The 13,520-nt window shown below is 38.3% G+C and overlaps 1 protein-coding gene across 7 annotated transcripts in view; it reads left to right on the top strand.

Moving 5' to 3' along the window:
• Positions 1 to 13,520, top strand: part of ccser1 (coiled-coil serine-rich protein 1) — a 123,208-nt gene that overhangs the window by 72,517 nt on the left and 37,171 nt on the right. For 4 of the 7 annotated variants that reach the window (XM_030144371.1, XM_030144373.1, XM_030144374.1 and 1 more), the window contains one exon: positions 8,281 to 8,313. The exons of the other annotated variants lie outside the window; for them this stretch is intronic. In XM_030144371.1, coding sequence (XP_030000231.1) covers positions 8,281 to 8,297 — 17 coding nt within the window. In that variant the 3' untranslated portion in view covers positions 8,298 to 8,313. The remainder of the gene's footprint in view (positions 1 to 8,280; positions 8,314 to 13,520) is intronic. 7 annotated transcript variants of the gene reach the window in all.

Here is a 13,520-nt window from a genome sequence, read left to right as displayed (position 1 = left end):
AACCCCCACCCCTACACACAAACACACACACATTACATTACTTAACTCCATTTACACACACAGGCTCCAAAGTGTATTATACATGGAGTAGTGACTGGTCCTCTCACACAGTGACGACACATCTAATATTAACCATTAATCATACCGGAACTGAGGACATTTTTTTCTGCAGTTTGCCTACTTTTGTGTGCATACTATATGAGTCTCTGTGCACATATACACTTCTCAGAGAAATAACCCTTCTGTTTGAAGGTTAAAGCACAAAAAGACAGCAAGAGCCATTACAGCTTCATTTGTTTGCTCCATTTGCGCAAGGGCACCTATGCACTTCATGCCCATGTGTTTGTGTCTATATTTGTCTGCCTGTGTGTGAAGTTGAATTATTTTTGCAAAAAACATCCAGATTTGTGGATAGTTATTCTTTTTGCTCATTAAACACCTCAAGGACTGACAGTAATGCTATGCTGTAAAATTATTAGTCACTTCTGGACCCGCTGTCGGGCAAACAACGTTAATGAGCTAAACTCAATTTATTCAGCAAGGTGAAACCAAATGGCATTCAACATGACTGAGTGGTACGATTCCTATAATGTCCACAAAATGGGTGGAGCCAAATCTGGGCCACTACCCAAAATGTATGTAACATGTATGTAATATGTGTAACAGTACATAAAAAAAAAAGGTTTAGGAATTAAAAATAAAAATGCAATTAAAATGTGGAATTCTTTTAAGTAAATAATTTATTTCCATTTATTCACTGATTGGCTGGTTGCCCAATGGGAACTAATTAAGACCTAATGAACGCAGTTATTTAAATATGGGGTACAGAGTCCTTCAGAGTATTTTGAGTAACTGATCCCATTTCCCACATTACCTTAAGGCAGCATGATTAAAACTTCCATCTCATCTTTCTTTTAAAGGCTGTCACTCATGATGTTACACCCCCACAAAACTCTTGACACCAGAAAAAAAAATCGGATGTGAAAGTGAAAAGTACTTGTATATCAAAATAAATATGAAATTGGAAAGGATGAAAAAAGCAAATTTACAAAAATCAAGAGTTCCACATTTCATCTTTTCTTACAAGTTTTACTTCTTTGGAGTAAAATATCAAAACTTGAACTCTCTCTCTCTCTTTACCTTTTCACAAATTACAATCAAATTGTTTTTTTCTTATTAACAAAATTCTAAGTTCCCTTTTGACTCCATATCAGTTCTGGTCACAAAATGGCACTATGAGCTTATTAGTTAAAGAAAAGGCAGCTGTCCATTTTTTCATGGTAATGGCTAATTGTGGCTCTTGGTAGTAATTTTGTAAATTATAGCCTCATCAAAGAGTCATTGAGGATAAAGAGGTGCAAGTTTGAGAGATGTGCGCTTTTATTGACTTTAGTGTGTGTGTGTGTGTGTGTGTGTGTGTGTGTGTGTGTGTGTGTGTTGGGAGTAGCACCACTTATTAAAAATGACTTCAATTGTATGCATGTGTAGTGGTGTGGTGGATGAGGGGTAGCAGGTGGAGTTAAAAGAGAGAGAGAGAGAGAAAGAGAGATATACTGTGTGTGCACGTACATGTGTGTGCATGTGCATGTGTGTGGGTATGTAAGCCTGCCCAGTGGCGGTCATGCTGAGATGAAAGATTCCTTTACCCAGGTGGAGGTTCACGCCAGAGGAAATGTTCCGTGTGTGTGTGTGTGTATGTGTGTGTGTTTAGCACATGTGTACAAGTTGTCCCTTCTGGGGTTCAATGAGGGTAACAGTGATTCTCTATTTTGAGTGTATCAGTGTGTGTGCAAGCATGTGAGACTGTATCACATTTTTGATCCTCTATTTTAGGAACCCATTTTCCCCTTGTTGACTACCTCAGACAGGCCAGTGAGAAAGTACAGGTGTGTAGGTGTGTATCCACAGTTGTGGGTTTTCAGCTAGAGCTGGATGATGTCAAGTTAAAACTGGATATGTTTGACTGGCCCCTGCCATCTGCAGGTGGTACTAGCTGCCAGAAAGTGTATGTGTGTCTGTGGTGTATGTGTGTGTGTGTGTGTGAGTGAGTGAAGCTAGCTTGAACCCTGGCGAGCAGCCAGATCACTTATCTAACTCTGATCCACGGCACTACTTGCTGCGCCTCCTAATTATAGACAGAGGCACTCAAACAGACACATATACACACAGTCTCTACATGCTCTCCTGTGTACCATTCACACTAATGAGGCACTCTCCCTGAGGAAGTACCCACACTCCACTCTGCTCCTTGATAGAGGCCACCAGGACCACCTCCTCTGCCAGCCTCCCTCCGAGTCTTCTACTCATACAGAGTGAAAGTTGCACTCATGCATATGTACAAACACACACAGTGACCAAGTGAAGATTATTAAAGAAGAGGTAGGGGCATATAAGGAGAAAAATAAGGGAGAGCTGAAGAAATGCAGAGAAAAATGGAGCAAAAAAGAGGGGATGAAAGAAGGCTGCCGTGGGGAGTGAAGAAGATGAGAGAGATCGACTGCCAACAAGTGAAGATGCCAAAAGATAGAGATCAGGTTGAGGGAACGGACACCAGGGGACTTGGAACAGTGTGTGAGAAGAAGGAGGGGAAAGGATGGAGAATATTTGTACTGTTTACTTATTGAGTTCCAGGATGCACGATCACAATCCTCCTGATGTCCCACAGGCTTTCTCAGCCTCCCCCCGATTTTTCCGTACCCCTCCCTCTCTTTGTTTCCTTTGCTCTGTCTGTGTTTCCTTTCCTTCCCTTTTGTCCTCCCTCTTCCTCCTCCTTCTCCTCCACCTCTTCTTCATTCTCCTTCCTTTCTCACATCACAACAAGCTGAAGATGGCACTCGGTCAAATGTTGAATGCTTTACAGGATTGGATTCAGACTGCATTACCATGTTGTAAATCATCATTGTTTTCCATAAAGCGTTTGCTAGCGCTCTAGGCCCAAATCTGGATTTTTTACATGAAAACCTTTCATGCTATATTTACAAAGCATGAATGAAAAAGATCTTTGTTTTTCTTTGGGGTTTTTTTAAGTCTTCATGAAATCAGGAAAAATACCCTTCCTATTAGAACCAAAAGTAAAACACTGTATTTAACTTGCCTCCTATGGCCTTGCAAAGGTTGATGAAAAATCCCAGGTGATGCATAATTAGGCGTATAATATGCCTTAACTGTACCGTCTTCCTGTGTCCTCTAAATAACTTTATCAAGGTAACACCCCTCCTGCTAATGCCACCTTCTTCTATATGTACTGCTGACAGAACAGGACAAACCAAACAGGACAGAACAGGACAGAAGGGACTGTGTGGCCACTGCTGTGTGCCTTCTATCCCAGCTAACCCCACCTAGCCCCAGGGGCAGCACAAACTAGTGAGGGGTCTGTCAGCAGAAGGACAGTGTGTGTGGAAGGGAGCTTGTGCATCCAGAAAAAGAGAACAGTGGAATGGCGGATGTGTTTGTGTGGGAGTCTCTGATCTGTGCCCCCGTGTATGGCTCTCTCCCCCCACGGGCAGGGCAGAACTGCACAGGGAGGCGGGCACCTAACCGGGCACAGATGGCACCAACAGACAGACAGGGACGGTGGCGACATAAACACGTTAATAAATAATTATCTGAACAATGACACTGGGTACACCGGAGCAGGCGGGAAGGGGACAGAAGGATGGGGGGAGAAGTAGACGAAAGGCGAGAAAGAGAGAGAGAGAGAGGGACCAGGAGGAAGGACATGAGGAAAACAGAAAGATGAGAAGAAGGATTTGTGAAGGCCAGGAGGAAGAGTGACGGAGAGGGTAAAGAAACAGGACAGGCTGGGAGGGTGGGAAGGGGAAAGAGGTGAGGATGGAGAGAAAGCAAGGAATACTAGGACAAAGGAAATAAAGCAAGGTATAAAAAAAATTACCCCAAAAAAATGACAAAAGGGATTACAGTAGAGAGTAAAACACCAGAGGACCGACAAACTTGAACGATACGAAAACTAACAAAGACAACACTAGCTTCAACTCACGGTGGATCTTCAGCTGTGTTCAGAATTGTCTGATACCAAAGTTTACAGGCTACAAAGGTATGTTCTCTTTTAGGTTTATGCCTGTAGGTGGTGTAAAGGACTTGAAAGGGACTAGGGTTATGGCAGAAAACAAAATGGAGTGAACTTAAGAGTCAAAAGGAAACCAAGAAATACTACAAAAACAGCCCCACTAGAAAGAAGCCACATATCTTTAAATATAAGCAAATTGAATTGTATTAAGCCAAATAAAATACAACAGACTCTATTGTGGGTTTGGAGTTTGGATATTATCCAGCTGAAAATAAAAATGGAAAAACCTGCATACACACACACTGTGAAGGCTTTTATTGACTCAACAGAGACATTTGTAGCCACTGAAAGACCCTGGGCCATACAACTAGAAAAAAATGCTAAAATATAAGAAAGCACTGTCTTTTTCTTCATATTATACAAACTATTTGTTGTAGCTTCAGCCTCGCACACTTGTGGCCGAAATATCCTATTAAAACAAAATTAGCATTTTTATAAATTGAAATTACTTTTACAATAAAAGCATGCTTGATGCTATTTGTCTAAAAAACAAAAGGGCAAAAATAAGTCTAGAAATAAGTGTTTATAAGTGTTTGTTACGGTGTCCCTGTAGTTAATAAAGGACTTTTATTTTTGTATGAGTTCTTTGACTTGTGTCTGGCTGTTGCTTTTTTTCACGGCTTTCTTTTACACTGATATTTGATATCTTTTTTCCTTCTTACCATTTTCTTTTCTATGCATCCTACCCCTGTCTTTGATCTCCACCTGATTCAACAATAAACATTTACATTCTATGTTTTTTTTTATCCAGTGACGTGCCCACCAGTTTTTTCTACAATTATTTTTCATTGTAGTAAAAATTAGACCCTCACACCCAAAAAAAAAAAAAGAAAAAAGGGCCTTTTTTATGTTCTTTTTGCTGCTTTGTAATGTAGAAACAGGCACTAGAAACTGTAGAGCACAAAAGGAAACGACTCAGACAAAGGGAAGGGACTGTGCGAGTTCAGATTCAGAAATGGAGTGGAGGTAAATTATTTAAATTCACTGAGACAGGAGGGGGTAAAGATGAATACTGTAAAAATGTAGAGGTCAAAGCCAACCACCCACTGTGTGAGTGGGTTTCAAGGCAAGTTTAGCCCCAGTTGTGCAGATCCAGTCTGAGGCGCAGCACACATGCACCCATGTTGGAACACGTGTCATCTTTTTGACCTCTGTTCAGATCTTATCAGTAATGAATAAGGAGAGGTCTTTTCTGCCTCTTGGCCTCAAAACTCTACATCTTCCCCTCTGTTTTCTCCACCAACGTACCCTTTTTTTTTTCTTTAATCCATTCTTTTTCCCACAATATTTTTTTTTTTTTCTGTCCCATCTGCTCCTCCCATCTTACGCACACTATCTCTGGACACATAAATTTATATGAGTGGCGGCTTAATGTCATTAGAGATGTGGAGTTTGACTGCTGCGTGCCTGTGTGTGTGTGTGTGTGTTTGTGTGTGTGCATGTGCGTGCGTGTACGTGTGTGTGCGCGCGGGCTTGTACACACTTGCTGGCTCTCAGCCCCTTTAGATATGTTCTAAAAGGTCAAAACCAGATTAACATTTAAACTCGGGTGTCAAGAGGCATCCTTCCTTCTCGTTCCCTCACGTCTCACTTTCTCACTCATTACTCATTTTTACTCAGTTTTTTCATCAGCAGGTTGTTTTTCTCCGCTCGAGAGTCAAACATTTATTGCGTTAAAAGGTGAAAGATTACTTTTTTAAGATTGTAGCGAACATCTGTGAAAAATCTGCGCAGATCCTAAGGAGTATCAGTGATTAGAGTCCACATCACAGAGGCAGACTGGTGTGCAGGCATAGGTGTTTCTTAGACATATACTCAAATATGTGTAATGAGACAGTACTGTTTATATCTGTAGTAGTTTATCGCATGACGTTCCCATACATGACCCATTTCTTCCATAAAGCTGTGCTAGTGTTAGCATCTCTCCTCTCACTGCACAGTCTCATAATGAAGTGAAAATATTTTTCCACGTCTCATAATAACATTAAAGATCTCTAACGTTGTGTTTTGTGGTGTTGCTTCAGCAAAGCATCGTATAAAACCAGCATTGCCATACGGTTTGACGTGTGCATCACCGCTAACTCTTTTAATGTCTAACTTTGTTTACTCCATTTCCTCAGTGGCAGAAAAAAAACCCACAAAGTCTGTCAGGTGAATGAACCAAACACCTTTGTTGCTGACAGGGACTTAAACATTTTTGATAGCCAGACAATATTAAAGCTAAAAACCCAATCTTTGCAGCTGTATGTTTTCAAATAGTAAAAGTAAGTCTGTCTCTGCACTGTTGAGATTTCACAGATGTAAATACAAAAACAAAACAGAAAACACAGAAAATAACCAGTTATCTGCAGTTCATGCAAATATACACATCCAATTAGGCATTCACTCTGTCAGTATCATGTCTCGTATAGATGTCCCATTTTTTCCAGTTCTTGTCAAAAGTCTTCTCTTTGATTCTCTGAATCTATGTCAACTTCTCCAAAACAGTGTTATAATGAACAATTTCCAGCCACTGATCCTGCTTTGATGTGTTTACATTGAATCACATTGTCTTGTAATAAAAGTACTCATTACCTCTCAACTGAACAAATACCACGATTATGTCATGTTTGACCATTTATTAATTATGAATATTAATATTATAAAAATTAAATATGATTTTTGGTTCATATGGTCCAGCCCTCATCAAGGGTAAATTTCTATTCATGAAATTTTCACCAACACAATATTAGACTACACCATTGTCCATAAAGTTGCAATAATTTTACTTTCATACACATTCCTCTTATTCCTATTTATACACATCAGTAATCACCTTTGACTGCTTCAATGATTACATACTGAGTCCCGGTTACACTTTATCTATCAATAATGAATAACATTGAGACAATCTTTTCACAAGAAGAGGTAAAAAATATTTTATTTCAACTTTACAGGCAACAGTGTATATTTTTAATCTGAATAATTTCCATTTTTGTTCCAGTATGCAGCATCACCATGTTGCTGAGCACAGTTTTGTCTGGCTTTAGAATCCCACTCTAAAACACTGGCTATGTCTCATCACCTATAGATAGGGTATGAGGCCATTTACGGAAAATTGAACTGGCATTTCCACTTCTTATCCTGTCATACTGGTCTTTGATCCTCCTCTCATCTGCCTCCATTCTCCGCTGTCCCTTTTCCAGACCTCCTACTGTCTTGGCACTCGCTCCAAGTGCTGCCGCCTTTCATGGCTCTGCTCTCTCTCTTACTGTCTCTCTCATGCTCCTGTCCTATCTCCTAGCATATATGAAGTACAGCTTATTTTATGTGAGTGTTGAGTTAATATTGTATGCATGCATGTTTCTCTGAGGGGATGTGTCTCTGTGTATGGTGTGTTTGAGGATAGAGATGCAGATTTGCTCAGCCTGAGAAATGAATTTGAAGTAAAGTAGATTTTACTGTGGTTAATTTTTACCCCCCCCCCCATTGTTTGTGTTGCTTACACAAGCACAGACAAGCTATCCTGAAGCTCTCTAATGGCTCTTGCACTGTCATATTTAATCTCTTCATGTTACATGCACTTGTTCTACACATCAAAACAGGTTAAAGTACATATAGGGTCAGATTTCCATTGCATTGTACAAATCTTTAGCTCCAAGCTTAGTTGTTATTTTGGTCCATTTCTGTGCAGCTGTGTAAGGTGAGGAGGGGGTGGTGTTAAATACATCATAACTCCAATCAGTGCAAAATCTGATAGCAACAACTCAGCAGATTTTTCTCCAGGGATTCATATTGTTGTATACAAATATGTGTTTTTCTTTCTAAAAAATACAGTTTGCTCTTCTTGATAGAATTACTCCCTCCTGTGTACCGTATGTGGGTTACTAGACCTTATCCAAAAGTATTCACCCATCATTTAAATAGCGTTTTTGAACATTTGATGTACGTTATTAGATATAGTGTTACTTTGAAAGTAGGTGTCTTTCCATATTTACCCATGTCGTCTTCACTCTATTCCTGTCCACAGCTGTCTTCCCACATATCCATGTTCCTCGGGGGCATTTTCCATCCATTTATCCACATGTTTGTTTTCATTTGTGTTTATACCATGCTCATGTTCCATGTAACTCATCTCACTAAACCATCTCTCTTGTGTCTTCTCATATGTTTTTTCCATCCATACATGTCTACCTCCATTTTTTGGGATGCAGTAAGCAGCATGGTATGACGGAGGAGTGAAACAGGTACGCGTGTTGGTGTTGGTGTTGAGTCACACTATAAACCTGGGCCTGAAAATGATATCTGCCAGTGTTTTTAAATGTGATTTTTGCTTTTTTTTATCATTACATCATTATATTTTATACTCTATATCTATATCGGATCATTTAAAAGAGTGCCATAATGAATCAAGGTATAAATTTCCTTTAAGGATCTTGGTGTTTAATTTTAGCTTTCTATTATTTTCTGGTAATTGATTGATCTAGTCTGGCAGGCTGTAGACTACGTAATGGTCTATTTGCCCTCTAGGCAGGGATAAGCTCACAACTGGCCCAGGTTTGTATGTGCCATCTGCCATCTATCCATCATTTATCTAACCATTCATTGCTTAGCCAGTTTCTCTCTCCAATCAAGACAGCTGAACATTTGATTTACTTTCGTTATGGTAAATGTGACCTCATGGGTGCGTTTCAAAGCAATTTAATTCTATGTAGGTCTCAGTGCTCTCAAGTGGCTCTCTTATCCCTGCCAAGTCTCCTCTCTTACTCTCATCTGCACTCCTCTCCCGCCCTCCCCTTCTTCTCTCTTCCCATAGATGGAAGTTAAATTACCTCTGTACAGTCTAATCACTTGTGGAGAATAAATAAAAAGAGGAGAAAAAGGGATGACAGTGATAGATTATCATGTGACAGCCACTTAAGAGTCCTGAGACAAACAATTTTCAGTATCCATTGACTTCATCATTGATTTATGTGGGTAATTCCTCACTGTAACAGTAAAATAAATAAATGTTTTAATTTCAGGTGCTAAGGCGACAGTTACATTGCCTCTCTCGTCTAATGCCATGTGAAAATCGTATTTTGGTAATTTGATAACGCCGAGTTTGATCTGCTGAATAATCTGCATTCATCATTTACTCCTCGTTCATAATTAACGTTTATGGTTTGGTTTCCTCTATGATTTCCTTATGATTCATACCAACAAACATTTTTTTCTGGCAATGATTTGCATGCCCTACCGTTCTACTGAATGAAGCCACAGGTTGGCCATTTTGACTGATGGCGGGTGATTTGCATAGCTGTGATTATATTGGCCTGTTGGCAGAGTTTGATGTCATATCTCATTTAAATTTCTAATTTGTCACCATATATAAATCTAAATCTGCTGTTCAACTGCACTTAACACTTTTTGCACAGCTTATTTAGTATTAGTTTAAGATATAACTTCTAACATTTATCAAAATAATGATTCCTTTGCTTCATTAGTACTGGGCATTATTGTCGTTCTGTGATGTATCCTTGGTTTCGTTTCCAGTGTGGCTCAGCTGTTGCACCGTGTGTTTAACACCATTTTAGATGATGATGCAGTGTTTGTAATGAACATCACACTGTCACAGAGGTACAAAGTAAAGGTCATAATGTGGCTGCTGTATGTAGCCACATTTTCCAACATTTTGTAAATGCTATCTATATTATAGTAAACATGCATCTGCTAGTATACTTGCAGCCAGTTCTTTTGATTTTTTTTTTTTTTAATTTTCATTAGCTTAATGAGTCTGTGTTCACCAATGAGCTTTGGCAGATAACAGTGTCCTCTTTGCTCATTACCCTGTATCGGAGGAAATTGCCCAATTGAGTCTGATTTTGTTTTTAAATTGGCCAGTCAAGACACAGAACAATGCCGGGCAAACGATCTAATGAAGACAAGGCATGTCCAATTGTTAGCGTAATCAGTTTGGAGCTGTGTGAATCTACATCTGATGACTCTCTCTGCATTAATATATCTGCCAATGAGAATAAGGCCACAAGACTCAATTTGTCTTCAAAAGTTGGTATTATATCCTCACTCATGAATGACATATTTTTGCACTTGCTGATGACAAGATGCAGCAGCAGCTGACTGTAAGAAACTCCTAAAAAACAACAGAACAATGTGAAGCAACAAACACATTAAGATAATAATAGTCAGCTTTCAGACAATAAACAAAACCAGTGAGTTGCTGACGGGGGCATTCAATTGTGAGAATCAGACTGAATCAGAGGGAGATACAGTCTGTGTTTATGCAGAATTAAAATGAGAGTGAATTGACCCTTGTAGCTCTTAGATTATGCTAACCACCCTTTGTCCCGCTTCCCAGTTTATCATTTTTACGAGCATGTAATCAGGGGGATATAGCAATCAGTATGCACGTCCATCATTGTTTTCTTTCCAGACCATCCCTGGAAACCCAGTAAAAAAAAATTTTAAAAAAAAGTTGCTACATTTTCTCAGGTATTTAGTGAAGTAGTATCTCTTGATATTCTGTTGTTGTCCATTCATCTTGTGTGTATATATAGTATGCACACAAGTCTTATTCTACCTTTAGCTTTGTTATTTTTGCATTGTAAACATACAGATAATGTGAAGTGAATGGCTTCTACAGGCTAAAGCCAGTATCTAGTGTGATCTCTGTTCCCATGACAAAAAAGTAGGTTAAACAATAAGAGGCGTTTGACATATTGAATGAAAGGTAATGTAACAGAACTGAAAATCAATGCAGTAAATTTCATTCTGTCTGAACAAAAGACTGAAAGGTAGAAGACTTAATATTTGATATTTAGGTCTGTTGAAGCATTTATTTTAACACGGTAAACATTTTATGTATAGCCTGGTTGTATCTTAATGCAGAGACTGAGAAATGTGTACGCACGGTCTTAACAGCCTTTCTAAAACAACAAACCCAATCATAGCCCTAGACTTGTGCACAGTTCTGTATGTTTAATTATCTGATTAATAGTACTATTTTTTTGACACTATTAGACTCATTTACCTTCAATGAAACTATGTCAGTGGATTGAATGAATAAATAAACTCGAAATTCATTGATTCATCGCATCAAGCCCAAATAATAACTTTGTCTGCTGTTTTTGAAAGGTGTGCATCTGTAAGGCAGTATTTGTAAAAGTGGCTTGTCACATAGCTATGGAGATGTGTGTGTGGACATCGGTGTGTATTTTCTGGTCCGTATTTGGGAGGAGTTTGTGTTGGTGGCTGTGAAGGAGGAAGAGCAGCTGGTATCTCTCAGCATGTGGGAATCTCAAGGGGGAATGACATGAGATTATCCTTAGAGCACAACAGGAAGCTACTTAAACTCTCCTTGAAACTAACCAAGCACTTCCTTTAGATACAGTATACTTTCACAGGCATGAGAGATTCACACTGTGCTGCAGCCTCAGGTATTCACTATATTTGCTTATTTGTTCCACTTCTGGTCACTGGAGTTGAGTTAAGCAGCTGAAATCTTTTCATGTATTTCATTACACAAAATAGCTTATTTTACTAATTATGGAGGAGCAATTTATCAGTTTCTAATCTGCTGCAGATGAAAAATTTTTGGTGACATTCAGTATCTGTTCATATTTTTGGTTAAAATTAGAAAAAGCTAAAATATTCAGCTGATGAAGTGGCTTTGTTGTGTTTAGCTAGCTACGGTGTGAGCGCATATGTGTTTGCCTTCAGCTAAAAAGAAGGGGAATGGGTTAGTGATGAAGTGCAGTGTGTTCTGGTTGATAACATAACACACACACACACACACACACACACATACACAGTAATGTGGTAGACCTGGTCTTTATTAATGAAGGGACATCTGTTTCATTAAAGCAGAAAGATGCCTGGAAGAGAGGGGAGTGAAAGTGGGTGTAAAGAAGGGACAGCAGAAAGCAAGAGTGAGTGGAGATGCTTGGTGCAGGCAATTTGAGGTACGGTGAGAGAAAATAAAAGACCAAGTGATTAGAAACAGTATTAGAGGAATAAGTGAAAGGAGATGCCAGGCACGTTAAAAGGAATGTCTTCATTGAGAGTGAATATGTAAGAGAACTGGTGTCATTTTATAAACAGTTACACCGTCACTTATGCACATGCAAAATACAGTCATTGTCTATGAATTGCAAGACTGCTGCTTTTACAAACATCCTGCTAAATGCAAATGATGGTCTTTTGTAAGTGCTTATTTTTGTTTTGGAGGTACTAAAAGGTTGGCCATTGTGTCTTCCATGTGTATTGTTGCACAGTTTTGTATTTTTCAACACAATAATTTTTATCATTATTACATATGGAGTTACAGATATAGTTGTTATGAGTAAAATGTGCATGATTTAGTAAAAATAAATATGTATTTGTTTTTATGGAAAATATCAGTTGTTGACAGAGTCTCTACTTTGATTGATTTCTTTCTACTGATCTGTTTACGCAGAATACACACATAGAAAGGTTCTGTATCGTTTACCCAGTCTTTGCATATCTTCAAATGGTTTAATTAAAAACTTCTCAGCTGAATTTTCTCCAGAGAAGTTTGTTTGGCGGCTTTGTTTGTAACTGTGCAGAATTTGATAAAAATAATTACAAAATGTTGTGCAGTACTTTTTACATGTCATATATCAGACGTCCTGCTGTGTAACACCCATCAGAGACTTTTGTCATATATTGTAAAGAATTACTGTTATGATGTATATGCATTCATTTTTTTTTTTCTTTCTTTCTTTTAGAATTTGATATTTCTACATCACAAAACAATATAGTACTAAAGAAATTTAACTAGACATGGTAAATCACACCAGTTGTCCTTGTAAATTCCAAGAAGGAAGCTTCTTCTTCCTCTGCTGTGTCAGTAGTTCATTTGTTTTCTATTTTCTGAAAAAGTCCACTCATCTAGATTTTAATAAGAAAGACATATTTTTCATTACTAATGTCCCTTTAAATGCATTTATCTTTTCCTTACGGCTGGGAAGTTCAGGGTTTGGCCATACTAGTGTATTACTATCAATGAACAAGGTTTTACACAAATACAAGTGTTTTTTAGTAAACAAGTCATCTGTCATTATACCATATTAAACATATTTCTCTCAAATGGGAATAATTTGTATCCATGTATGCACACTGCCTCCAGCACATTCATTTTTCTTTAATTTACTTTGATTGTTCAAAGTGATTGGAATTTTTCTGTTGAAAGTGTTGTCATTGATCATTATTATTTAAATATAACCAGTACAGATGTGTGTAACTTTTCTCAAATTCACCAAAATCTGGCGCTCTATCACACTCCTGTCTTTTACTGTCTCACATCAAAGCAAAAAGATGAAATGTGGTTCTTGTCTTGCATGTTTTTTATCTTGTTATTAATTTATATATTGAGTAGAGTTGAGAAACTATCTAGAAAACTAACTAGAAAAAAAAGAATATTGAGTGTGTGACA

The sequence above is a fragment of the Sphaeramia orbicularis genome, chromosome 9, assembly GCF_902148855.1.
Source record: "Sphaeramia orbicularis chromosome 9, fSphaOr1.1, whole genome shotgun sequence".
Lineage (NCBI taxonomy): Eukaryota > Metazoa > Chordata > Actinopteri > Kurtiformes > Apogonidae > Sphaeramia > Sphaeramia orbicularis.
The sequence above is the reverse complement of the archived record's forward strand: the minus strand, read 5'-3'. Positions and strand labels throughout refer to the sequence as shown.